General features: G+C 36.1%; 1 protein-coding gene and 1 pseudogene across 4 annotated transcripts in view; one reads left to right on the top strand and one right to left on the bottom strand.

Annotated features, from left to right (window-relative positions):
* Positions 1 to 27,030, top strand: part of NAP1L1 (nucleosome assembly protein 1 like 1) — a 74,084-nt gene that overhangs the window by 43,563 nt on the left and 3,491 nt on the right. The window contains exons 2-14 of one of the 4 annotated variants that reach the window (XM_014585708.2): positions 2,210 to 2,246; positions 6,824 to 6,909; positions 8,294 to 8,396; positions 19,416 to 19,557; positions 19,954 to 20,034; positions 21,121 to 21,249; positions 22,332 to 22,403; positions 23,768 to 23,907; positions 24,749 to 24,894; positions 24,986 to 25,005; positions 25,741 to 25,863; positions 26,554 to 26,583; positions 26,814 to 26,909. In XM_014585708.2, coding sequence (XP_014441194.1) covers positions 2,230 to 2,246; positions 6,824 to 6,909; positions 8,294 to 8,396; positions 19,416 to 19,557; positions 19,954 to 20,034; positions 21,121 to 21,249; positions 22,332 to 22,403; positions 23,768 to 23,907; positions 24,749 to 24,894; positions 24,986 to 25,005; positions 25,741 to 25,863; positions 26,554 to 26,583; positions 26,814 to 26,876 — 1,152 coding nt within the window. In that variant the 5' untranslated portion in view covers positions 2,210 to 2,229 and the 3' untranslated portion in view covers positions 26,877 to 26,909. Of the gene's footprint in view, positions 1 to 2,209; positions 2,247 to 6,823; positions 6,910 to 8,293; positions 8,397 to 19,415; positions 19,558 to 19,953; positions 20,035 to 21,120; positions 21,250 to 22,331; positions 22,404 to 23,767; positions 23,908 to 24,748; positions 24,895 to 24,985; positions 25,006 to 25,740; positions 25,864 to 26,553; positions 26,584 to 26,813; positions 26,910 to 27,030 lie in introns of those variants that run through there. The other 3 variants (XM_014585707.2, XM_027769699.1, XM_014585709.2) reach the window with 3 other exon arrangements.
* On the bottom strand, positions 798 to 1,603 carry LOC102488323 (V-type proton ATPase subunit G 1 pseudogene; annotated as a pseudogene).

Genomic DNA, 27,030 nt, shown 5'->3' with positions numbered 1-27,030 from the left:
TAAAACAGAAAAAGTTAACATTGAGATATGTGTTGTTTGAGCTAAAGTCATAGAAAAACAACATATACCCATTAGATTTCTAAGTAATATGAGGTAAAAAGATGAATTCTTTGGATAAATTCTTTGCATAAAATCTACAAAGAAACTAGATTTGCTACTCTGCAAAAAGTGGAAGGACCTGCTAAATAATATACAGAAATAATTTAATGCCTTTTCCAAGAATATAACTGGAGCTCCATAATGCTTCATATGAGGGCATCTAAGATGCCAATCCAGGGGCTGGCAGGTGGCGTGGTGGTTGAGGGCGTTGAACTCCCACCATGGCAGACTGAGTTTCGAGTCTGGGATCTGGCGGCTTGCTTTCTCACATTACCCTTCTCTTTCTCACTCTGTCCCTCTCTGGTCAGATATAAGTATATATTTATATATTATACATATATGTATAATACATATATAAATAAATGTTAAATAAAATAAGTCTTTAAAAAAAAAGACACTGATCCATGGGACAGGCACTTCATTCTTCTCCTGTCCTTTGTTTTTTGTTTGTTTTTTTTTTTTTTTGGAGAGATTTTCGCTATAGGGCGTGTGCGCTCACCAGACAGACAGAGACATAGAGACAGAAAGCGAGAAATCACCCCCCAGGGGGGATGGTCACGCCACAATCCCTTCTACTCCATTCTCCTCTTGGGATCTTGGGCACGCATGCACATGCGCCTGGCGTGAGTTCTAAGCCACCGTGTCCGGGACGCGAACCGCGGTTGACTACGTGGGGGTCTAGCGACATAGCCATTATGCTAACTGTTGGTTCCCTTCTGTCCATTTATGCGGTAGTTTTCACGTATTTCTGACCAGATGTCACAGACAAAGGTTAACAGGTTATCCAAGACTTCATCCCTGTTCTGTAGGAAGTAGTTCTGGAGGTTGGTCATCTTCTCTTGGGTCTCCTCCACTTCGGTGCTGTAACTACCGTGGGATCCCAGAGCCGCGGCTTCCTTGGCCTTGAATTCTTTCTCCTCCTGCAGGCAATACTGTTCACTTTCAGCCTGAGCTGCTGCTTTGGCCTGCTTCAGCCTCTGGGTCTTTCCCATGTGGGCCTCGTGGCCCACTTCTCGGCCTGCAGCAACTGCTGGATCCCCTACGACTGGCTAAGCCATGGCAGTGGTGACTCCGGGGCCCTGGGGACCGGCCTTACCTAGCTAGAGGACCCCTTGGGTCCATTACTATTATTTTTTAAAGAATTATTTTATTTAACTTTATTTATTTATTTAAATTTGACCAGAGTGGCACAGACAAAGGGCAAGAGAGGGAAAGGGAGAAAGCAAGCCACCAGGTCTGGGAACTCCAGCTGTGGTTGTTCATGTCGGAGTCCAGCACCCTTAACCACCACACCACCTGCTGACCCCAATGCAAGGAAAATTAAGCCATATGTTTTAAAGCTCTCTAGGGAGCATAAGTACAGTAGGTAGCAGATTTTTTTAACATGAATTTGGTAAAAAATTAATACTGTTAAAAATGATTTGTTCTGATGTGCTAAATAACCTAAATACTTAAGCAGAATTTGAAGATTCCTGATCTTTAAAAGAATCTGAATAAAGACCATTTTGTACTGTTTCTTTTCTGTGATTCTAGCAAATAAACAGGGTTTTTTGTTTTTTGTTTCTTTTTTTTTTTTTTTAAACTTTGCTATTGTAATAGTTTTTATGCAATAGATTTGGAAAGCCTAGCAGTACTTTTCTCATTTTAAACAGAATTCTCAGAAAATTTTTTTTCAGTGACTGTTTAAGAAACTCTGTATGTTCCATGTTTTTTTTCTTAGTACTGTTACTGTTTTAAAGAGAATACACAGTGGGGCCAGCAGATGGCAAAATGGTTACATTGCTGGATTTCCAGGTAGTCAACTGTGGTTCAAGTCCCGGACCTGGCAACTTGAAACTCAAACCAAGGCTGTGTGTGTGCATGCCTCAGATCTCTAAGGAGGTGGTGGTATGGCCATTCACCTCCTTCCCTGGGGTTGATTTTTTTGCTTTCTGTCTCTGTGTGTCTCCGAGCACATGGACCCCATAGCAAAAATCTTAAGAAAAGAATGCACAGTTTTTCTGGGGATGGTTTTCAATGTGGTATTGACTTTAAGGGTTTTGGCTTCAAATGTTTTTATTGATTTTAAATAAAATCATATGCTTTTTAACACTGGTGTTTCTTTCCATAGATATTTGAAGTTCTTACAACATGGCAGACATTGACAAGTAAGTGGCAGATAGTTCTTATTCAGATACTTGGCATCATTTTGTACTGTGTTAGTAAATAGCTGTATGAATTGTATGCTGTGGAAATTACAGTAATGGCTACTGCTTAGGATCTACTGCTAGGAAAATTAGGTACAGTGCAGCCAGAATAAAATAACATATGTAATCCCTTTCATAAACATAGTAAAATATTTGTCAGTGTTAATTCTTAGGAAAGTGCTGAGCACAATAATTGATTATAACATGATTATTATAACAAATCCTTACCAAATTCGTTCATCATATCTTCAGAATTTTACTGCTTACATTTTAAGTGTATCATACGTACAAAATGTGTATAAAATGTATACATAATAAGACATTTGTGTACAAGAAGCACATTACTGTTAGAAGACTTACATACTCTAGTTGTGTCCTCCATCTTTCCTCTCCAGAGGTATACAAAGCACTGTCCTGTCTCTTTTCTTTCCTTTTCTTTATAGGGTTTTACCCCACAAAAATTCTGAATCGGTGTTTCATTTCTAAGATGAATAGCAGTTATATACTCAGCTGGGTATAGCAGTATTAAACACTGTTAGTTGAAGACTCCAAGATGAAAATACCTGACTCATAGTCTGACTTCTGTTTTCTTGAGGCTTTCTTATGTTCTCTTCTTAAAAAATCACTGGGCAAAGGTCATCCATTCTAGGAAATGAATATAATATAATAATATAATTAAGTTGGCATGTGATAGGGATTTAGTGTAGCTGGATGTCTTGCTAAAAGAATGGGATGGGGGCTACATAATTTGTGTAATTTCACAGTAGCCTGCCAATTTAGGTTAAAACAGAAGGATGATACAAGGGATCTTAAAGTAGTTCATGGAAAATAGGTGTTTTGAAAGAACTGCATGGATTTTTTGCACCATAGCTACTTCCATTTTCCCATGAACTCTTTAAAGGCCTCTGTAATGATTATTCATAACTCTTGTAGGCATTGGGATGTAGGTGGGAGAGTAGGAATTGGAAGCACACGGTCAAGACAAATAAGTGGATATAAGAATTTGGGACTGGTTTTTTTCATTTATGCTATTCTTCAGCATAAAAAAAAAGTGGCAGCAGGTATTTTGGTGATAATGGCTCTTAAGTAATTGTCCCCTGAGTTAGACTATTCCAGTCTGGATTAATTAATCTTGGCTACATGGTTGACATTGTGGATATATTTTACCATCTTCCTGGGGTTTCCTTTTATTTCTCCTCTGTGGAGTTAGTTGTTTGTCATACACCATGTTGTTTTCTCTTTGGTTTTTTAGTCCCTCCTTAGAAGAGTACAAGGGAAGTAAATTTATTTGTAGAATTCTAATGTGAGAATCTTTTTTCCCCAGAATTTTGAAGGCATTGCTCCATTATCACCTTGCTTCCAGTGTTACTGTGTTAAAATTCAAAGTCATAATTCTTGGTCATTTGTATATACTTTCTAAAACATACATATATTTGGAAACCACTGTGGCTTCAGAGTTCTGAAATTTTCATATAGTTTTATCTTTTTTGTTTCTTGTGTCAGACATTCAGTGGTAGACCATTTCATTATAGAAATTCATTGGCTTTCGGTTCCAGAGAATAATCTTGACTTACTTTGTGGATTGATTTCTGTTCTCTTCCTGGAGCTCCTGTTAGATGTTGTACAATGGGTTGGTTTTCTAGTATCCTTTGTCATATTTTCCATCTTTGTCTCTTCGCTCTTCTTTCTAGGCCAAAGAAACTGTTAATAACTTATATGTTGGATTTCTAAATTTCTACTGTTTCATTGGGCCATCGGGGAAGTAAAGGTGCATTTTTGCATAGAAAAACACGTCAGGACTTTCTCCATGATCTAAAAGTTTCCAAAATTCCTTTGCTCTCTGTTTGCATTTTTATAGCATCATATTCTTGTTTCATTGATTGTAATGTCTTATTTGGATGTTTCTTCCTCCTTGTGATCTTTTGCACTTGTTTTCTTTCCCCTATTTGTTTGGACCTCAATGAGATTTTCCTCAAATATGAGGTATTATTTGGTTGTTTGCTCATTAAGATTAGTTGGGGTTGGAGTTCAGGGTGTTTAAAAAGAAGATTGAAAAGTCTTAGTGTCAGATTGGAGGCTTGTTAATTTAGGGTTTTAGTGTAGAGTCATCGTAGTGGGCACATTACATAAGTCCTTCAAAGTCAGAATGCTGTCCTTTGTTTGCTTATTTTTTTCTGTACTGATCAGATTCCCCAGTGAACAGTGTTGGGTAAAGATCTGACTTCCAATGTTGAAGGAATCAAATTGGGAGATGACAGCTAGGGAGGAGTCTTTACAGTCAGCATTCCAATGTCTATGTAAGCCATAATTTTTATATTCCTAACTGTGTCTGTGGTCTTCCAGCTTGATTTATGAGTTTTGACATTTGTAAAGTAAAAACTGCTGGAATAATTTCTACTGGCATCTGGGAGAAGAACTAAGGGTTTAGCCACTTACGTTTTTACTTAGTCCTACTTATTTTAGCCACCTTCAACCTCCTGCAGCTCTTAATTCTAGATGTGTTATTGGTGCTATCAGTTCTTATCTTTTTGAAGACTATACTTGAACTGATTCTCAGTTTACCCCACTGCTAGCTTATAGTTTTCTCAATGAAGTTTATCATCGTCTGTTTTCCAGCTTCCAAAATTTTGCTCCTCTTGTCTCCTTGTCCTTCAGTGTTCAAAAAAATCTTACCATAGTTTTAATGGGGATTTTGGAGTTTATGTGATCCTGCCATCTTAGCCTTGGAGTCTTAATTTTGTTTTAAACCTCTCTTTTTTTTTTTTTTTTAAAGAATAAAAAGTGGGTTGTGACAGGATGATTTTCCCCTCATACCTCCTATCACAGCCCTCCTATATGATTTTGGATGCCTGTTAGTTCTGCATGGGAGAAGAGGGGATTCTTGTTCCCCAAAGCAAGAGTCAGCAAACTGTCTGTAAATACAGTAGCTTGATGTGAATATTTTAGGCATTTTGGACTTTATGGTCTCTGTTGCAACTATTCAGCTTTGCTGATGTAATGTGAAAGCAGTCATAGACAATATGGATGTGAATTAGTGTGTCTGTGTTTCAGTAAAATTCCATTTAAAAAATAAAAAGGATTAGGCCTCATTAGACTATACAACATAGTTTGTGGACTCCTGCTTTGAAGCCTTAAGATATAGGTGTTCAATAAGCAGTGGATACTGGAGAAAGAGCAGCTTTATGTTATCTCTATCCCTTATCTATAACCATGCCTACATTTAATATTTATACTAAGTCAAAGATAATTGGAGAAATATTATGTATTTCTGAAGGCTGAGTTTTCCTTAGATTACATGCATCTACATTTTGCTAGTAGAATACAATTGACCATCTTTTTACTTGAGCCTATGTTAAAGTTTATTTGTAATGTCATTTAAGGATGAAAACATTTAAATCTCAAATCTAAATGTTAAAATGTGAAACCACACAAGGAATTGTATGATGACCCTGTATCTTGATTTAGGTATCCTTACCTTCCTTTTTGGGGGGTGTTGGGAGGAGTTTGCTATAGGGTGTGTGCACTCACCAGAGAGACAGAAATTGAGAAATCACCCCCCAGGGGCGATGGCCACGCTGCAATCTCTTATCCATTCTCCTCCTCTTGGGATCGTGGGCGTGCACACACACCTGCCTGATGTAAGTTTAAGCCACCAGGTCTGGGACTCGAACTGCGGTCGACTACATGGGAGTCCTGCAACATAGCCATTACTCCAACTGCTGATTCCCCTTACCTCTCTTTTTAATGCTATTTGTAATTTCATGTTCAAAAACTCGATTTTTGGTAAAATTGCATTTGGTCAAATTGGTGGGATGCTCTCTATTTTTTACCTTTTCTCAAGGGTACTATCCTCTTGATTTTACTGTAATCTAGAGGTAGGCTCAATAAGGTTATTTCTCAGCCATCAGGAATCCAAGGTTCTTCCATTTATATCTAACTCTACCTTTAGCTGTGGCTTCCATTCTCCGGGATGCCCTAGGGTCCAGTATGGCTGCTATAGTTCTAGCCTTTAAATCCATATTCTCGGTAGGAAGGAATAAGAACAAAAATGTTTCCCAGTTGTCTACCATTCTGTAAGGTAGGTCCTGAAACTTCCACATTACCTCTGCTTTCTTTCCTTTTTTTAATCTCACTGTCAAAACAAAGTTAACTATATCTATCTAGCTAAAAGGAAGGATAGAAACTGTAGACTTTAAAGTTGGTATTTTGCCATCCTATATAAAATCAGGATGTTACTAACAGAAAAATGGAAGTGATTAGGTAAAGAGCACATACTTCCTGACATCACATTTTTCCAAAAACCTACCATACCAACCACATTTTTAAAGCTTGAGATATAAACTTTATATTTGATCAGATACTTTTAAATGAAAGTACTTTCAGTCTGTACTTGTTTACATATGAAGCTAGAACACTGAGTTTCCTATTTTGTATCTTTGCAAAGTGACATTAATTTAGAAAATAAACTTAAGTTTTTCTGTAATTTGTTTTTTGTAATTGGTACATTTGAACCTTGGTGTGATACCATGATATTATAGCAAAGAACAGTCTGAACTTGATCAAGATTTGGATGATGTTGAAGAAGTAGAAGAAGAAGAAACTGGTGAAGAAACAAAAATCAAAGGTATTACTTTAAATTACTTCAGGAGCCAGTGTTTGCTGGCACATGTCTTCTAGAGGGTAGTAATGTATACCATTCCTTTTTTGAACTCTAACCCTTTGTCTGCTTTATTTACTGGTCTGTACCCTCAGCTCAGTAACTGTGGTATGTGTGTGAGAGAGAGTGCCAGTGTTAGAGGCGTGGGGAGGCAGCGGTAGTAAGAGGAAAGGATGAATGTAGTGATTCACTGAACTCACTGTCTGCACCCTCTGCTTCAGGAGTGACAGACATGTAGTTCTGCCAGACAGCTACCCATGAGTTTTGACTGAATTTAGAAATGTTAACGGGGAGGTGGTGGGTGGTGGTGCTTCTATACAATATGTTTAGTATTTAATATATAGAAGACATGTAATGGCTATGTCTGTCTTTTTTCCCATACACTCCAGCCAAGCAACAACAAAGAGATTAAATGTAGGCAGAATCATCCAAAATTTGCTCTAGCGGATGGTTTTAAAAGGTAGTGACGGTGGTGAATTACATTGCTTTACTTTATACCCTGTAGATCTAGGCCAGGAATATTATCAGATGACCCTCAACTTTTTAGTTTTTTTGGACAGGTAGAAGTTAATTGTGAGAAGACTTACTAACTTCAAGGTTCTGCTTTCATCCTAGAACATTTTCTTCCTGGATATAAGACTATTTTCAATGGCCAGTTTTTATCTCTAAATACATACTGATTATTACAACTGTATATCATCTGTTAATAGAATTATTAATATCAAGTAAATTGACCATCAAAAAAAATTGAGAAAATTAATGACAATTTTTTGCATTATCTTTATTTAATGAAGCAACACTTTGTTCCTTTTTGATTTGAGTATAACTTTTAAAGGCCATTAACAGCCAAATTTTGTTGGGCTTTGTTTACAGCCTTTGTCTCAGCTATTAATGTGTGATACAGCTGTGTCACACAAGCATCAAACATAAACATTAGGTCACTCCTCCATCTTTCTCTGACGCTTAAAACTGTCACTGTATTTCAATTTTCTGATACTTGTTGTCTGCCTTAAGGAGATTGCAAGAGTCATATAGATAGGCATCTGGATGAAGCTTTGAGCTTCCCAAAATGCAAGGTGGGTGAAACACAAGACACTAGGAAGAGAAAGGGTATTGTTTGTGGTAGTTTTGGCAGTGGCCTTGAGAAATGCCAGTATACTATAGATCATTAGGAATCTGAGCTTTTCCTGAACATTGGATTTTCCTAGAGTGTGTTCTCTTTTTGTTTGCACTGCATAGCTGTACTCATACTAGCAGTTTATGGGCCAGTGAGGAAAACTTGGATTGTCCTATTAAAAAAACATGATACACATTCATAAAACAATTCTTTCAATGCCCTTTTTTTTTTAAGCGCGTCAGCTGACTGTTCAGATGATGCAAAATCCTCAGATTCTTGCAGCCCTTCAAGAAAGACTTGATGGTCTGGTAGAAACACCAACAGGATACATTGAAAGGTACAAGTTCTTCTTTTCTGTAGTCCTTATCTTTCTATATTCAACATTGCAGTTATACCTATTTTTAAGACCCTCAAGGGTTTGCATAGTATTAATAGTGGAAACTTAATGTTTGTTAGTATCTAGAATAGGAATATTGGGAGTTTAAAATTATTTTGGCCAAGATTCGTAGGAATTGAACTGATCCTAACCATTTGTTTAGAGGGTTGTTAGAAATGCACAGAATGAGAAGAAATGCAGAATTCTTATTTCATTGGTAACATGAAATGAATCCTTAATTATTGCCTGAATATCTTACTCAGCTTATAACTTTTTTTAACCAGCTTAATAATTTTAAGATATGTTCAGGTTGCTACTCCACGTATCTGTAGTTAGTACTTAAGAATGTTGAAGAATGTTGTCTAGTTGTTTGTGGTATATGTCCACTGTGTTTTATTATCTGCTTTTCTTTTTGGACTCTTACCTCCATCAATGTAAATTTGTGAGGAAATCCTTTTGTGTGTCTTGTTAAGGAACTATGTAAGAATTCCTTTGAGATATATGTATCTCAGCAGTGGGATTGCTATTTATAAAGGGGTATATAAGCTTAAGTACTTTGGGCATGATTTCCAGTAACATTGTACCTAGGACAAGAAGGTTTCTTAAGTTTGTGTCTTTGCCAACATTTGGTATTATGTAGCTTTGTTCTTTGTTTTTGTTTTTAAACTAATCAGAGGTGTAGGCTGATTTTGTGTTTGTATTAGCTGTTTTCTAGTATGTTTTGAGCTCTTCTTCATAGTGCTTGTGAATTTTTTAGGCTGCCCACTTTCACTCTTCATTTTCCTATTGGGGAAATGTTGCCTTTTTTTTTTTTTTTTTTAATTTCACAGAAATCCTGTGTCTTCTAGATGTTATTCCATTACCTGTTTTAGAATTGTAAATATTGTGTCTTTTCTACTAAATTTATCTGAGTACTTTATTGAACTTAATTATTTATATTAGTAAATTTTTTTGTCCTATGGCTTGTACTTTGAGGTTATTTAAGAAGTCCTTCCTAGGTTCTTCATTTCCTCTTGACTAGTTTTTACCTTTCACATTTAGGTCTTCAGTCCTTTCAGAATCCATCTTTGTATTTGTAGATCAGCATCCAGTTCCTTTTTTGCCCCTGCATTCATAACACTTCTGTTTACCTCGTTACCATCTTTATTTCATATCAAGTTCTTATAAGTACCTGTTTGTCTTTGAGCAGCACTAATGTATTTTATCAGTCTTTTTGTCTGGTCTTTTGTCAGTGTTGCACTTAATTATGACTTCATAGTATGTTCTAATATCTGGCGGTGCTAGTTGCTTTTTCATGTCCTCTTCTCTCTTCAAAAATACAGTCTTTTTAAGTTGACCTAAGTGCAGCTAGACCTTTTGTTTTATAGTTATCAGGATTCTCAAAGCCCTCCCTAAAATCTTGATAAGAATTGCATTGGGTTTATAGATTAACAATTGTATTTTTTAAGATAAATTGTCTTGGGGCCAGCAGTCGTGGTGGTTAAGGTACTAGGCACTCCCACATGGCTGACCATGGTTTGAGTCCTGGACCTGGTGGCTTGCTTTCTCACTTTCTCTCTCTCTTGTTGTGTATCTGGTCAAATTAAAATAAATGAATAAAATTAAGTGTTTTTTTAGGAAAAATATAAATTGTCTCACCCATGAACTTATATTTATTCAGATCATATTTTAAAATTTTTTATTATGTTAGGTTGTCAGGAAAGTTATGACTTATTTTTCTATCCAAAAATGTGTCATGACTTTCCTAACACTCAATAGTTTCAAAGTGTTTTTAATAGAATCTATTAGTCTATCAGTCAGCTTTTTCTTTTTAATAAAAAGTCTTTTAAAAATTTTGGAAAGATAGAATTAAAAGAAGAAAAATAAAACTTGTATTTCTCATTGTAAGCTCCATCAAGTTCAGGGTATTTAGATTAGGAAGCAAAAATAAGTCAGAAGGATCCAAATCAGAATTATGAGGTGGGTACTTGTAATTTACCATCAGAGCTCTCCTGGAATTACCCTTGTTTAGTGAGAGGAATAAATTGGAAACATTGTCATGGTGGAGAAAGACACTCTGGTAAAGCTTTTCTGAGTATTTTCTTTGTTAAAGCTTCAGCTATGTCAGACACTCCAGAAAGTCAAGAAGCATCATGTCTTGAGCATTCAGGAAAACTGTTACCATGACCTTTATTCTTCATTGGGTACCCTTTTGTTTTGATAGGACCACTTCCATTTTTGGTAGCCATTGCTTTATGATTTGCCTTCAGGATTGTACTGACTGGTAAAGCCGTGTTTGATCTCCTGTTGAAATTCTTCAAGGATCTTGATTCATTCCACTTGTTTAACATGTCCATTGAAAGCTCCGCTCCTGTGGGCAGCTGATCTGGGTAGGATAGTTTTAACACCCATCGAGCAGAAAGTTTGCTCCACTTTAATTTTTCATTTAGAATTGTGTAAGCTCAATCCATTGAGATATGTTTGTTGATTCTGTTAATTGTCAGTTCTTACCTTCTGTGGCATAACTGGTACCATATTGGACAGTAGAGCTGGAAGCTACATGCTTATTGCAGTTCATGTTCCCAGCCTGGTTGAACTGAAAACACACCAGTCATATGAACGCTTACATAGGATCCTGACAGGCTGGAGGACTGGAGGAACGGGTTCACAGTGTGACAGGGCTCTGTGGTGATTGCCAAACTCCAACAACTCTCCCCTGTGCTTGTACAGTGCTCCATCATGATTTAAGAAAAAAAGATTTACCCATTTGTAAACTGCTGATATCTTTGGGGCAGTATTTCCTAACTTTTCATAAAGCTCCATGATTTCACCATTCTTCCACCCCAGGTTCACCATAAATGTGATGTTTTGCTTCAGTTTTAGAATTTATATTGCTCAGTATGAGCTATTTCAGACTACTGTCTTACTGTTTCAGATTAGAACGTTTTCTGACATGTTATAACAAGTCACTACTATAAGTTTGGTGCAAAAGGTTTTGACATTCATGCATAGTTTTTTCATAATACACATTTCCAATTTAATTAATTAATTAATTAATTAGATTTTTGCCTTAGAGTGTGTATGCTCTCTGACGAAAGAGAGAGGGAGAGTGAGAAATCACCCCCAGGGGTATGGCCATGCCAGTTTGTTCTCCATACTCTTCCTGGGATTTTGGGCACCCAGCATGAGTTTCAAGCCTCTGGATCTGGGACTCGACCTCATTCAGCCACGTGGGAGTCTATCACTTTAACCACTGTGCCACCTGCTGGCCCCTCTCTGTTAACTTTTTTAAGACCCCTCATGTTTCAGTTGTGTTTCTGCAACTACTGTCTTTTTTTTTTTTTTTAATTACTAGGGATCACAGATGGTCTTTATTTTTATTTATTTTTTTAAATTATTATTATTTTTTTTCATATTTGACCAGAGAGAGCAAGCCACCAGGTCCAGGACTTGAATTGCGGTCAGCCATGTGGGAGTCCATTGCCCTTAACTCCACTGCGTCACCTGTCAGCCTCACAGATGCTCTTTAAAGAGAGTGAACCCTCCCCACCTCCCCACCCGACCCCACCTCCGTCCCTCAATGGGGCATAGTTATGCCGTACTTATGCCATACTTTTCCTCCATTCCTCTATCCTTTTAGAATTTTAGGCACATTTGGACAAGCACGTATATGTGCCTGGCTTGGTTTTTAAGCTGCAGAGTCTGGGGATTGATTTATTTATGAATATATATGTATGTATGAGGTTTTTCCTTAAAGGTCGTGTGTGCTTGCCATAAAGACAAAAAGAGACAGAGAGACAGAAAGTGAGAAATCACCCCCCCGGGGGAAATGGCCACACTGCAATCCCTTCTCCATCCTCCTCTCAGGATCTTGGGCATACACGCACATGCGCTCCCGGCGTGAGTTTAAGCCACCGGGTCCGGGACTTGAACTGCGATCAGCTACATGGGAGTCCAGCCACGTAACTATTACACCAACTGCTGGTCCCCAGAGGCTGGGATTTGTACTCTAGCCAGTTGGCCATGTGGGATCTGGTTCCTAGTGGGCCGTGTTTAACACTGTGTACTAAGGCTGGCCTTAGTATCTTTTTTCTTAAGAGTTGTCTGTTCTGATACACAGAGGAGGAGTGATGGGTTTTTAACATTGCCAGGACTTGCAATACTATGTTAAATGGCCTTAAGAATGAACATCAGTGTTGTATTTCCAATGCTGTTGGGAATGTATATAAAATCCATTGAATTCAGTGTCTGTTTACTACGCTGTATTTTTTTTTTTTGGAGAGATTTTCACTGTAGGGCGGGTGCGCTCGCCAGACAGAGAGAGACATAGAGACAGAAAGCGAGAAATCACCCCCCAGGGGGGATGGTCACGCCGCAATCCCTTCTCCTCCATTCTCCTCTCGGGATCTTGGGCACGCACGCACACGCGCCCGGCGTGAGTTTTAAGCCACCGGTTCCGGGACACGAACCGTGGTCGACTACGTGGGAGTCCAGCAACATAGCCATTACGCTAACTGCTGGTTCCCTACGCTGTATTTTTAAGAATTTATTTAACTTTATCTATTTTTGGAGTTTTTGTTTGTTTTTGCTATAGGGCACGTGTGCTCACCAGAAAGACAGAGAGACAGAGACAGAAAGCGAGAAATCACCCCCCAGGGGGGATGGTCACGCCGCAATCCCTTCTCCTCCATTCTCCTCTCGGGATCTTGGGCACGCACACACGCGCCTGGTGTGAGTTTTAAGCCACTGAGTCTGGGACTCAGACCATGGTTGATACATGGGAATCCAACAACATAGCCATTACTCCAATTGCTGGTCCCTATTTATTTTAACTTGACCAGAAAAGGACAGAGAGAGAGGGAAAGTGAAAATGCAAGTCACTGGGTCCTGGACTAGAACTGTGGCCGGCCATGTGGGAGTCCAACATCTTAACCACCGTGTCACCTGCTGGCCCCTACTATTCTGTATTAATTAGATGCTCTTGAACTTTTTTGTTGAATCTGTTGGGTTGTCAGAAAAGTCATAATGCAGTTTTGCATAGAAAAACAGGAAATGCATCATGACTTTTCTGATGACCCAGTATTAAGTAAATATTGAGTATTTTGGAATTACTTCGGATATTAAACTAGCTTGTAAATTAGAGTAAACTTCATCAAGATTTGTTATTTAACCATTTAGTTGAATAGTTTAAAATGTTTATGGAGTTTGGGACCAGCAGATGGTATAATGGTTACGTCACTAGACTCCCATATAGCCAACCATGAGTTCTGGACCAGAGGCTTAAACCTCATGCTGGGGGTACCGGCAGGTGGTCTGGTGGTTAAGGGCATTGGACTCCCACACAATGGACCGCGTTCTGCCTGGCGGCTTGCTTTGTCACTTTATCTCTCTCTCTGTCCCACTCTGGTCAAATTTAAAGAAAAAGAAAAGGATGGAGGAAGGGAAGAAATAAAGAAAGTAAGTTAGATTAAATAATTCTTTAAAAAAAGAAAAAATAACCTCATGCTGGGTGTGTGCGTGCGTGCGTGCGTGTGTGCGTGCTTGCTCAAAATCCTGAGAGGAGAATGGAGAACGGATTGCAGTGTGGCCGTCCCATGGGGGATATTTCTTGCTTTCTGTCTCTCTCCCCGGTCAGTGCACACACCTTGTAACGAAAATCTGTCTGTCTCTAAAAAAATTCATGGAGTTCTTACCAGTAAAATTAGCTTGTATGTGTGTATATGTATGCATACATGCATGTATGTATATGTTATGTTTATAAAGAAACTTTAGGGAGTTGATATTACTTGTTTTTGGAGTCAAGGTGTCAACTGCTTAATGAACTGGGATCACTTTTACTTTTTTCTGTTTTCCCCTTTTCCCAACAACTTGGGTAAGGTAGGAACTAACAGTTCTTAGAACAGTCAGTAGGTAGAACTCTGAAAAATGCACCTTTGGACTTTGGGAACTAGAAGTCCTAGGGAATTCTGGGGTGCCTTTTTAAAACATACTAACTAGTGTATTCTAATTTTTCCTATAAACTTCAGAGTTGTGTATTCCAAACATGTAAGTATTTTATCTGAGCTTTAAATTAATCAGTATATAGTTCTGTAGTTACTGAGTTTTATGTGTATGTGCTTCTGTGTGTTTTAAGACAGTTCTGTCTCAGCCTTTCAAATAGCTGGAGCCACAGGCCTGTGCTCCTATGCCCAACTCTAATTTTTTTTAAGGTAGGCCAGGAATCAAACATGGGTCTCCTATTTGGCCTTAATTTGTGGCATCCAGAGCATATCTGTGACTAGGACTATGATATTTTAAAAAATCCGAATATTTTCCCTTTTGTATTCTATTTTACATCTTAGTATTGCCAGTTTTCTTGGTTGTACTGATGTCTCTAAGAACATTAATTCTGATTTTGCTTTCCTATAGTTTCAGTTATTACTGCTCTGTATTGTGTATTTCTGGCTTTGATGTTATTTCATCCTTACTGGCTTTGCCCTGTTCCTTTTTCCAATTTCTGTAGTTGAATGCTCAGTTCACTTTTTTTTTTAATCTTTGTCCTTTATAACCTTAATGTTGTTTTGTAAATGTTCTGTAAATGTTGGCTGTGACAATGTATATGCTGAAATTTAACATCTCAAGCACATTAATGTTCAGGTCTCTTTTGTTTCCACCGATTTTTTGATTACTTGATCTGTTTCAGGGAAGGATATGTAAAGTATTTCCAGTTTTTGTATCTCTGTAATTCTGTTAGTTGTGGATTAACATGTTTTGAAGCTATGTTACTAAATATGTGATGTTTGTAATGTGTAGTTTATGTCTTGTTCTGGTCCATTTTATGTGTTCTTCATATTTTAATTTTTGCTGTAAATTTCATTTGATATTTAGAAATCTATCCCAGCTTGTTTTTGTTTACCTAGTATGTATTTTTCACTCTTGTATCTTTTGTTTTTGTTTTGTTTGGTATGTATTTTCCATTCTTATACCTTCTATAATAAGAATGTTTGCTTTTATATTGGTTAATTTCCATTTCTTTACATTTTTGGACAATCGTACTCTGACTTAATGGCTGACATCTTTTCCTATTTTCTACTTCATTGTTTTTTTTTTTCTTCTTTTTTTTTTTTTTTTTTTTTCCTTTTCTACTTTCCATTGGATGGATCATACTGTCTTGTTTCAAAGTCAATATATTCCGGTTTTTGTTATTGTAGTAGCTGATGATTTAATACCTAAGTTTTTATTTACTTCAAATCATTGATTTCTTAAATATACCAATTTCTGAATTGTTTATAAATATGCTTTCTTTGGTCCTCTTCTTTTTCTTCAAGGGATCAGTAAAATTTACCAAGATATTTGACCACCCCATAGCTTATATAAAATCTCTTAGATTTTTTTCCCCCAACTTCCTTAAAAATGACTTTTTTTTTTTCCTTTTAAATTTGTTATAGGGGATTGTGCTCCCCAGAGTGAGACAGAGGGAATGTGAGAAAGCAAATCTCCTGGTCCAGGCCTCTATCATGGTTGGCCACGTGGGAATCCAGTGGCTCAGACACCAGGCCACCTGCTAGCTCCCAAAATTAACTCTTAATGAATATAATGAGTTTATGTGACATTCTTCCTAAAGTCTGGTATATGTGGTTGTTGGAAAATCATGATGCATTTTTGGATAGAAAAACACATCATGACTTACCTGATGACCTAATATTATAAAATTATTAATATTCTGAATAATAGTTTGACTGTAAAATATTCTGAATAATAGTTTGACTGTAAAATTGCAAGTTCAAAATTCTTAAATATCTTTATAAATTATAATTCATTTTCTCATATACAATATTTGCTTTGAAGCCTGATGTTAGCCTGGTTCCTTTTTCTTTGTAGATTATTTGCTCTTTTTCACTGAACACCTTTAGAATTTCCTTTTGTCATTGATACTCATAAATCTCATTAACATGTCTGGGGGGTAGAGTAAGGATTTTCAGATTGCTTTAACTGACAAATTTATTGTTCTCTGGGGCTGGCAGGTGGTGTGGTGGTTAAGGTGCCGGATTCCCACATGGCTGACCACGATTTGAGTCCCGGACCTGGCAACTTGTTTTCTCACTTTCCCTTTTCCTTTCTCTCTCTCTCTCTCTCTCTCTTTTTCTGTCTCCCTGGTCAAATTAATATAATAATAATAATAAAATACAAATAGTTATTTTTAAAAAAATTTATCATTTTCATTTTATAAGAAGTCTCCCATTTCTGTTATTCAGCTATTTGCTATTTTTGTCATCTATTTATGGAGCATTTCTAATTTCAGTGTGTCTTTCATTCTACTTTCTAGGAGAACTTTTTCTTCAGTTGAATCTGTTTATTGTCTTTGTTGATTATTGTAGTTTTCATATTGTCTTTGTTGATTATTGTAGTTTTCATATTTGATATTCCCATTGTGTTTTAAACATCTTTGTCTTATTTTATATCTTTCTGCATCTCTAAATACTTTTAGTCTTTTAAAGTTCTTTGTTTCATAACGCTTTGTCAGGTAATAACTGCTTCTTTAGTCTCACGTGTAAATTGTATTCCTTGAGTTCCTAGTTACTTTGGCCTTGAGCTCAGGCACAGCAGGCAGTATCACAGAAAAGCATATTATAGAAAAACTATGAATGGATTTTGAATTTTTTTTTGCATCAAAACTTATTCTTTAGTGGGACCAGCAGTTAGCGTAATGGTTATGTCGCTGGACTGCCATGTAGTCGACCACGGTTCGAGTCCCGGACCACGTGGCTTTAAAAACTCATGCCAGGCACGTGTGCGTGTGTGCCCAAGATCCCGAGAGGAGAAGGGATTGCCGTGTGGTCATCCCTCCAGGGGGTGATTTCTCACTTTCCGTCTCGTTATCTGTCTGGCTAGTGCACGTGCCCTTTAGCAAAAACCTCTCAAAAAAAAAAAATTAAGAATAATGAGTATTGGGGGAGGAGTGAAGGTCAGTCTTGGTCTGTGACAGTCTGTTGGTGTTTATAGAAAAGGAGACAGAATGAGCCTGTGTGAGAACCAGTTATCTTAAACTTAAAATTTGCTACCAATTCTAGGCAGTTTTGCTGTTTTACTTTGAGAGAATACAGCCTCCTTTGGTTGTCTAATCCATTATACCTAGTTTGGACAGGGTGGAAGAAAGAATTCTTGAGAACTCTGAACCAATCTGGCTTCCAACTCTCTATATTGTCCTGGAAATCCTGACATTGGCAAAGGGTAAAGGAGACAGACAGGCAGTGGTTGTTACAATGCTGCAACAGAACCCAAGTTTCTTGTAAAATAATGCTTTCTTCTGACCTGTTCTCAGTGCTACCCACTTTGGCCATTCCTTTTCCAGGTTGCAACTTAACCCTGTACTAGATAGTGAACCTTCATTCTTATTCAGAAGTCACATGTTCATGTGTCTGTACGAGAAACTGAAATAGTTGTTTCTTTCTTGATTATAAAATTTCCACGTTTAATTAGGGGAGAGGAGCAGGTTGTTTTGACAGGTTTTTTTTTTTTTTTTTTTACTTGTAAGAAATAGAAAGATGACATCATGAGATACTCTTTTTTAAATTTCTAATCTTAATTAATAGATTAAGTAAGATAATTAATTTACAAAGAGCCTAGAAGGAAATTTTAACCTAGGTTCTGGATCTGTTGCACAGATTCCCTGAAGTTAAGTAAATTTTGTGCACCAGGTCTAGGACATGAACCACACAGTTGACTACGTTGGAGTCCAGCGACGTAACCATTGTATCATCTCCTGGTCTCTCTAAAGAAGCATGTTGAACTTCTACCTTTGGGCTTAAGACATTGTAGTACAGGAAAAATATCAGTGCTCCATAGTAAACTATGTATTGATTATATCCCAGTAAAGCTGTTAAGGAGGTCATCTTGTCCCCTTTTCATAATATGTTGCATTCTTTTTTTTTTTTTATTATTATCATCATCATACTCTTCTTTATATTACATTGGATTACATATAACTTTACAGTGTATTACATTGTTTTTTCAAAAGGGAATGCCATGCATGTCAGTCAGTACAGAGACATTAATCTCCCCACTTCAACATTCAATATCTTTTCTATGTTTTCCCCAATCATTATTTTTATTATTCTAATTATTTTTTAAAACAGTCAATTGCTATTTCTCATTTTGCTTGTAAAAATACTTTGCCCATCATGAAATACTTCTCAGACCAATCCAGTTGAGAATACTATACATGTCATCATCAACAGTTAATAAGCCCTGTTTCTCACTAACGTCCTGCCTCTCTATTGTTCACTTGCTATCTTTCTCTATGCTCTTCTCTTCACTTCCCCCATTCCACACTGTCCTATTCTCATTAAGTACCTTCACTGCTTTTATGTCCTCTGATTTTTTGCTCTCTATCATAGAGTGGGGATAGTCGGTATATATTGAGTGGATAATATGTTGCATTCTTAATGTAATTTCAAGTTCCAGATTAAACATAGAGACTAAAATAGAAAATAAAGGTGTAGGATTTTGTCCTTTTTCCCAGTATAAATATCCTTCCGTCCTTTCCCCCAATAAATGATGGAAGGAAAATACATGCAGTCTAGCTTATGAAATCATGTCATGAAATGACCATTTAAGTTCAGAAATTACATTACAGTATACTCAAGTAATTGTTATTTTCTGAATTAAAATGATCATTTCATGACTTAGTTTCATAAGCTAGATTGCATTTTGTAATTGAGGTGCCGGCAATGACAAATCTAACACAGAACTTGATTACCATTAAAGATTTAGGGTTGACAGTACAATTTATATTTTCTTATCAATTTACCTGGCTAAATTTCCACTTTTGATATGTTTCATAGTTAAAGGATCAGTATATTTATGTCTGTCTTGAATTTCAGTCATTTTAAATCTACTTTTTGCTTCAAATAGGAAACCGACCTGTCCCTTGTTCATTTCAGTTTTAGTATGATGAAAGAAGTGTGACTTGTGATTTTTTTTTTTACTATGATGATTTGTAACTAGTTTCTTACCTTTCAGCTTGCCTAGGGTAGTTAAAAGACGAGTGAATGCTCTGAAAAACCTTCAAGTCAAATGTGCACAGATAGAAGCCAAATTTTATGAGGAAGTTCATGATCTTGAAAGGAAGTATGCTGTTCTCTATCAGCCTCTATTCGATAAGGTAATTTTGTCTACTATAACTTATCTAAAATTCTAGAATACAAAGCTCTAAAATGTAAACAAATTTGCAGATGGCCTAATCTTTAGACTTCTCACTGAAGTAATTACTATGTGGAGGGTCTTCAAAAATTTCATAGAAAATGCATATTACAGAAAAGCGATGCATAAATATTGAAATTTTTTTGCATCAGAACTTATTTTTTTAATTTTCTTTTTCTTGAACTTTTTGAAGTCCTCTTGATAAAGTATTTGAGGAAACTATGAGTAATATCATTTAAGTTTATGACAGATGTTAATTAAATCTATGAGAATCCTTAATGAAAAATTACTAGCTTTTGGCCTAGCTGGCAGTGCTTTTATATACACTTTGTCTTTTCCCCCCTTTTAATCATTTTAGCGGTTTGAGATCATTAATGCAATTTATGAACCTACAGAAGAAGAATGTGAATGGAAACCGGATGAGGAAGATGAAATTTCGGTTAGTATCAACTTGATTTTAATGTGTTTTTACGTGATAAAACCTTTGCAAGTTGTCAGAAATGTTAGCATTTGGTTATAGGCATGATATTACATAGTCTCTGGTGTTTTCAGAGTAAGAAAATGTGTTTTTTTTATATGTGGTTGAACCACCGTTCAATCTGGCACCTTCTGTATACCCAGAGTCATTTGTTTCTTGCATTTTTATAGTATTCCAAGTTTTTTTGTGTGTGTGGTGTGTGTGTGGGGAATTAGTATTCCAAGTTTATGGATGCATATAAACTCCACTTGAACTTCATAATGTTAGAGAACGGATTTTTCACTATTTTTCTAGTGAAGAAATGGAGGCTTTTAAGTGAGTAGTGGACAAGTAATAGCACAGCTGTGATACAAAACTGATGCTGTGTTACATGACCCTACTTTTCTTCAGCATTTCTATTTCAGTATTAGTTAATAACTATATATTATTTTGATTAAGAACACTGTGGGATGAAATTTTGGACAAAGTTAAGTGTTTTGTGTTTTTTTTGTGTGTGTGTTTTTCTTGCTTTTCCCATTTGTTTGGTTTTCTAAAAGTATGCTACCATTTTTTAAATTTTCTTTTTTTTCTATGGGCAAGAGAGGGAGGGAGGGAAAGACTGAAAGAGACAGCACCTCTTAACAAGGTCTTAATTCCTCCAGTCATCCCAGATTGTAGGTACATATGTGCTTGATGTACTCTAGGATGTTTCCAGATAGAAGCCTAGAACCTCCTTAAGTGAATCTGTATTACCATTGGGCCCCTTGTTTTTCGCATTTATGCTTAATAGTCTGTATTTTTCATGAAGCTTTTCTTTTTACTGCCCCCCCCCATGGTTTTTCCTACACCTCTTGGTCCTTGTAGTTCTTTTTTTTGAATGATAAGATAATGTTAATTTTATGTGATTAAGGTTTGGTGTGGGTAATAACCATTTTCACAGTTAGACTAGAACTTCAGCCTTTTGGGGTTGGTTTGTATACTAAGTTTACTGCATGTAAAGTAAGGGAATATAAAAGAGTTTTATCAAGAGGTCAATCTGTTCAATAATGTATTCTGTCCCTTATCAAGGAGGAACTGAAGGAAAAGGCTAAGATCGAAGATGAGAAAAAGGATGAAGAAAAGGAAGACCCTAAGGGAATTCCTGAATTTTGGTTGACTGTTTTTAAGAATGTTGACTTGCTCAGTGATATGGTTCAGGTAATTTTATTCTTGAAAATACCAGTTTACCTTAAATGGTAAACCTTTAAAATTTAAATGACGATGATGACCCCTACTTAGTGTTGACCTTTATAGAATGATCACTTTTTTGAGATAGCTATTATCTGTAGAAAGAAAATTATAGCTTTGATTAATCAAATGGACTAAATTTGTTTTAAAACATTATGTAGTGAAATGGTCTCTTTGATAATAATTTATTTTTAGCTGATAGCTTTGTCATAACTCTTTTTGCATTTTGTCTTTACCTGATTACTAACTAGCTGGGATGAGGATGAAAATAATTTTACAGTTAATATTGAAAAAAGACTTTTTAAATATGAAACAAAAACTATTAGGAGAAATTTGTACTTTACTATAATAGAGAAAAGGATCAAGCAGAAGAAAAGGAAAAGCAACTGGAATATGATATATTTAGACTTAGTTTTGTATTTTCTCAGCCTTTTTCCCTACCATGGCAAAAGTTTGAAATACTATTGAGCATGAGAGAAAAAACTAACTTGCAAGACCTAATAAGATTACCAAATCATTTCTTGAAAAATGACCAAATGACCTAGTATACAGTGGAATCAGCTTTTATAATAATGACATAGTTTTCTATTTTGTCACTTTTCCTTTACCAATGACAATAGGACCACAATGTCAAATGGTATAAGATATAATTTGGACATAGGGCCAGTAGATGGTGTAATGGCTACATTACTGGACTCCCATGTCTTCCACTATGATTCGAGTCTCAGACTCGGTGGCTTAAACTCATGCCGGGTGTGTGTGTGTGCATGCCTAAGATCCCTAGAGGTGAAGGGATTGGTGTGGCCATATCCCCTGGTGGATGATTTCTCGCTTTCTGTCTCTCTCTATCTCCTCTCTGGCTAGCGCACAGGCCTTATAGCAAAACAAAACAAAAATCTTCTCTCCAAGATGTAATTTGGAGAGTAAGTCTTGGTGTTCATAGTAATTACAAAACCATTATCCTCTCAGTCAGATAGTGTTTTGTGTAGTAATAGAAGCTTAACCCTAAAATGCCATGTTCAGATAATCATTTTTATTTTCTTAATTGGAAGGAACATGATGAACCTATTCTGAAGCACTTGAAAGATATTAAAGTGAAATTCTCAGATGCTGGCCAGCCTATGGTAAGAGAACTTGGAATATTTATAATTCTTAGACCTACTTACAGATTGGTAAATGGAAGTTTTTAAAAAGAGGAAACATACAGTCAGGCCCTGTGGCCAGTGGTGATGAACTGCTTAAGAGAAACTGAATCCCCACATGGTGACCGTGATTCAAATTCCCAGCCTAGTCAGCCTAAAATACCATCCGAAGAATGGAGAAAGGAGATTTCATTGTGACTCCCTATAGAGGATGCTCATATCTCTCTCTGAAAACACACATACTGGGACCAGCAGATGGTGTAATGGTTATGTTGCTAGACTCCCACATAGTCAACCGTGGTTCAAGTCCCAGACCCAGTGGCTTAAAACTCACACCGGATGTGTGTTCGTACATGTCCAAAATCCCGAGAGGTGACTGGATGAGAAAGGATTGTGGCATGGCCCTCTTCCCTGGGGGGAAATTTCTCATTTTCCGTCTCTTTCTCATTGGTGAGTGCACGTGCCCTATAGCAAAAATCTCTCACCAAAAAAATACATGTACGTGTGCTCTACACGAATAAAGAAAAAATTTTAAAAAGTATCATTTAAAAGTTAGGGATGGAGGTGAGAAGGAATTAAAATTGATATTTTGGTTGGACGTGGATGCCTGCAGTCCCAGCTACTCAGGGTGATGGTGAGTTAGAGACAAACGTAGGCAACGTAGAAGATCTTATGTCTAAAAAACATACATGATACATTGTACTTTTTAATTTAATTTTTTATTTAAATAAATAGATCTTGCTAATTGGGTGCAGTATTTATTAATTTCCTTCTCCAAATGTAAACTTTTTGAAATATAGACAGTGCTAGACTCTGGATTAAACCAGATTAAAATAATGACAAGAAATATGAATAAGTAAATATTTGTTCTCAAAAATTGCGTGCTTGAGAATTAACATCAGTAGATGATGTTTTTCTCACAGGAAATGTGAGGAAAGATCAGCTGACACCTCTCCCTAAAATATCAGCACTTGGCAAAGTTAATATAGGTATAGTCTGGATTCTTAAGGTTGGGATTTTTATGTGACAAATTCAGGTTCTAGTCAAAATATTTAAAAGGCCTCTTTGTGGGGAGGAAGGCAGACTTGGCTAGTTGTTTTTAGATGTGCCCAGCCTATTGTGTTACAAAATAATAGTTGTAAGTTGAAGGTAAACTTTACTTAGCTTTGCCTTCGGCATAATTTGGGGTTTATTTGATGTACTTCCTTTTTTAGATGATACTTCAGAGTAGGAAAAAACATGTACATATATACTTAATAAAAAACTTTTATTTAAGCTTCATTTACAAAAGCATTGAAATATGTAATATAGTAATTTAACTAAATTTGTATTTTTTTTTTTTAAAGAGTTTTGTCTTAGAATTTCACTTTGAACCCAATGAATATTTTACAAATGAAGTGTTGACAAAGACATATAGAATGAGGTCAGAACCAGATGATTCTGATCCCTTTTCTTTTGATGGACCAGAAATTATGGGTTGTACAGGGTAAGTTTAATTTTGCTATTTTTAACAGAATGTTACATCTTTTTTTTTTTGTACTTTCGAGTTATGATACTTCATATTTCAAGTGTATTTGCTTCCTATTTACATTTATACATAGTTTATTTTCAAACATTTCAGTATAATGTTTTCTGAGAAGTACTTGAACATTTTACTAAAATTTTTCTTGGCTCATGACTATAACATAAATTTCTGCGAAAGAACGCACTTTTAAATTTATTATATGTTTGCTAATTGCTAATAAATATATTTATTGTAAAAAATTTGTTTGAAAGTAATTTTTCCCATGTTGGCTCATGATTAATAGTTAAGAACCATATCCCACATGAACTGACCATGTGATTTGAGTCCTGGACCCAGCAACTTGAAGAACATGCTGGGTGAATGTGCATGTCCAAAATCATGACAGGATGAAGTGGAAGAGAAGGGGTTGCAACATTGTCAGTCATATTGGGGGTTGCTTTCTCTCTCTCCCTCTCTTGCTGATGAGCAAAATAATATTTTTTTTCCTTATGACACTACAGAAAACATTTTAACCCGTTTTTCTCCTCTAAAATATATTTATTTATTTTAAAGAATTGTTTTATTTATTCACTCATTTTAATTCAATTTGACCAGAGATAGAGAGGAAAGTGAAAAAGCAAGCTGCCAGGTCCGGGACTTGAACCATGGTCAACCATGTGGGGGAGTGTCCAGTGTCTTAACCACAATGCCATCTGCTGATCACCTCCTCTAAAATTTAAAAACTAAGTAAAATGTTTACTTTTAAAAATCTAGCAATAAAGTATGCTGATTGTTAAAGAAGATATTTCCATTGTTTTGCAAGGTGCCAGATAGATTGGAAAAAAGGGAAGAATGTCACTTTGAAAACCATTAAGAAGAAGCAGAAACACAAGGGACGTGGGACAGTTCGTACTGTGACTAAAACAGTTTCCAATGATTCCTTCTTTAATTTTTTTGCCCCTCCTGAAGGTAAATAGTGTCTTTGGGTATTGATGACTGTTTCATAGTAAGCTTTATTTATAATTTTTTATTCATTTAAATTTCTTTTCTCAATTTACAGTTCCCGAGAGTGGAGATCTGGTAAGTTGAATCATTATTTATTGTATTATTGACTATATTTGAATTTGAAGCACTGGTCCTCAAAAGTGGAGAATGGGATGGTTACTGCTAGCTTTGTGTTAGGAGACAGACCTTTCATGCAGGGGCAGACCTTTATATGTCTGGAAGGTCATTCAAAATGATGTTAGCTCTTCACTGAAACATAGAAATGTAAAAAAAAAAAAAGCTAAAGATTTAAATTTCTTTGGAGACTTGAAATATTTCTGTGAAGCATTCGTTTTCTTTAGTGAAACTACCATTTTAAGTCATTTATACTGTCTGCTAAACTCTTTCAATGACATTATGGTTAGATCTCTCTCCTGTGTGTGTTACTCCAATGAAAATAGTTTTTGTATTGTGGCCATATATGTTGAAATATGCAGCATGTAGCTTAGCCAAGAGCTATGAAGTGTGCCTACCATACAGGCTTGATTTAAACAATCAGTAGTACAGTTTGTCCCCTAGTTTCTCTTACCATGTATGCTAGCCTGACAGTTTAGTTTCTTTTTATAAAAAACTTAAAACAGGTGGGCGGCGACTATTTGATTTACATTCATGTACGCTAATATGGCAGTGACAGAAAGAAAAAGTAAAGTTCAAAGTATCTTCCGTCATGATTTTAAACTAAAGAATTTCACACATGTCAAATTTAATAACAAATTTATTCTTAAATTTTGTGCTTTTTTTCTCCCCTGAACAAACAAACAAACAAAACAGGATGATGATGCTGAAGCTATACTTGCTGCAGACTTTGAAATTGGTCACTTTTTACGTGAACGTATTATCCCAAGATCAGTGTTATACTTTACTGGAGAAGCAATTGAAGATGATGATGATGATGTAAGTGAATTTGAGTCCTGCAGTGAAGTAATTTGGTGAGAGTATGATAGTTAGGATTGGTAAGAAGCTAGATATAAATTTTTTGAAGCAAGACATAGAATCGTTTCAAATAGACTAATTACTGATGTCCTATGGATTGCTTTTCTGAGTTTTAAGTAGGTCTTAGGGTCTTTGGGTTCATTTATCTTCTGTTTCACTTTTCTGCTAATAGAAACCTGATTCTTAATGAAAGTTTTGCCTTTGGTTAGTGTTGTAGATCTGTCATGCCTTCACCTACAACAAAAAGAACTAGGACCTTTTTTGGTGTTTAAGATAACGTTTATTAGGAGGCATAGAGTTTTCATCCCAGAAAATCAAGGTAAAATTAGGTTGCCCTTAGTGTTTTGGGTTTATTATTAAGTGGTGGTTGTTAGAAAAGCTTTTAGAAACTGTGATGTGTTTCATGTGTAAGTATAGGCAAGCAATATTAACGTGTTGCTGTCTAATCCCACTGTCTCCATTATTACACTGTATTCAGGTTTTAGATAATGGCACTGAGCTGAGTGATGCCCATACTTAATGTGTGTTTTAATGTGCTTTAGGGGAAAATATTTTTCTCTTAAAATAGTTTATACAGTGATGGATGTCATTCATTCTATTCCAAAATACATTTTACCTTCATTCAGACTTTACCTTTTTTTTTTTCTCCAGTATGATGAAGAAGGTGAAGAAGCAGATGAGGTAATGTTTACCAAATGAACAAATAATTCTGTATTTAGCACATTGAAAAACAAATTAAATGATATGTATTCCTTTGCTTTAATCAGTATTCTGTGTTATGGGATAAAAACATTTTGGAAAATATGATTTTAGAGTTCTACAGCCAAACTATGTATGTATAAGGTTTCAATAAATAAATTGCAAAACTCAGCAACATTTTTTTTATTTCAAATAATTTTGTTCTGCTGCAGGGTTATCAGCTCTTTGAAGAAGTCAAAAGCTGCAGTAAACTTTTTCAACGTTGGCTGCAGTAAATCTTTTCAATAAAACCTGTCTGGATGTCTCGAGTTGTGTTGGGAAATTTTTCATTTTAGAAGCTTTCAATTTAAATTGTATTTTCACCAAACTCTGTAATCATGAAAATCTGTTGATCCATAGAGTAACTTGTATTAAATTTTCCCTACCTTA

This window comes from Tupaia chinensis, unplaced genomic scaffold (genome assembly GCF_000334495.1).
Source record: "Tupaia chinensis unplaced genomic scaffold, TupChi_1.0 Scaffold000085_1, whole genome shotgun sequence".
Taxonomy (NCBI): domain Eukaryota; kingdom Metazoa; phylum Chordata; class Mammalia; order Scandentia; family Tupaiidae; genus Tupaia; species Tupaia belangeri.
Note: the sequence above shows the minus strand (reverse complement) of the source record. Positions and strands in the feature narration are given on the sequence as shown.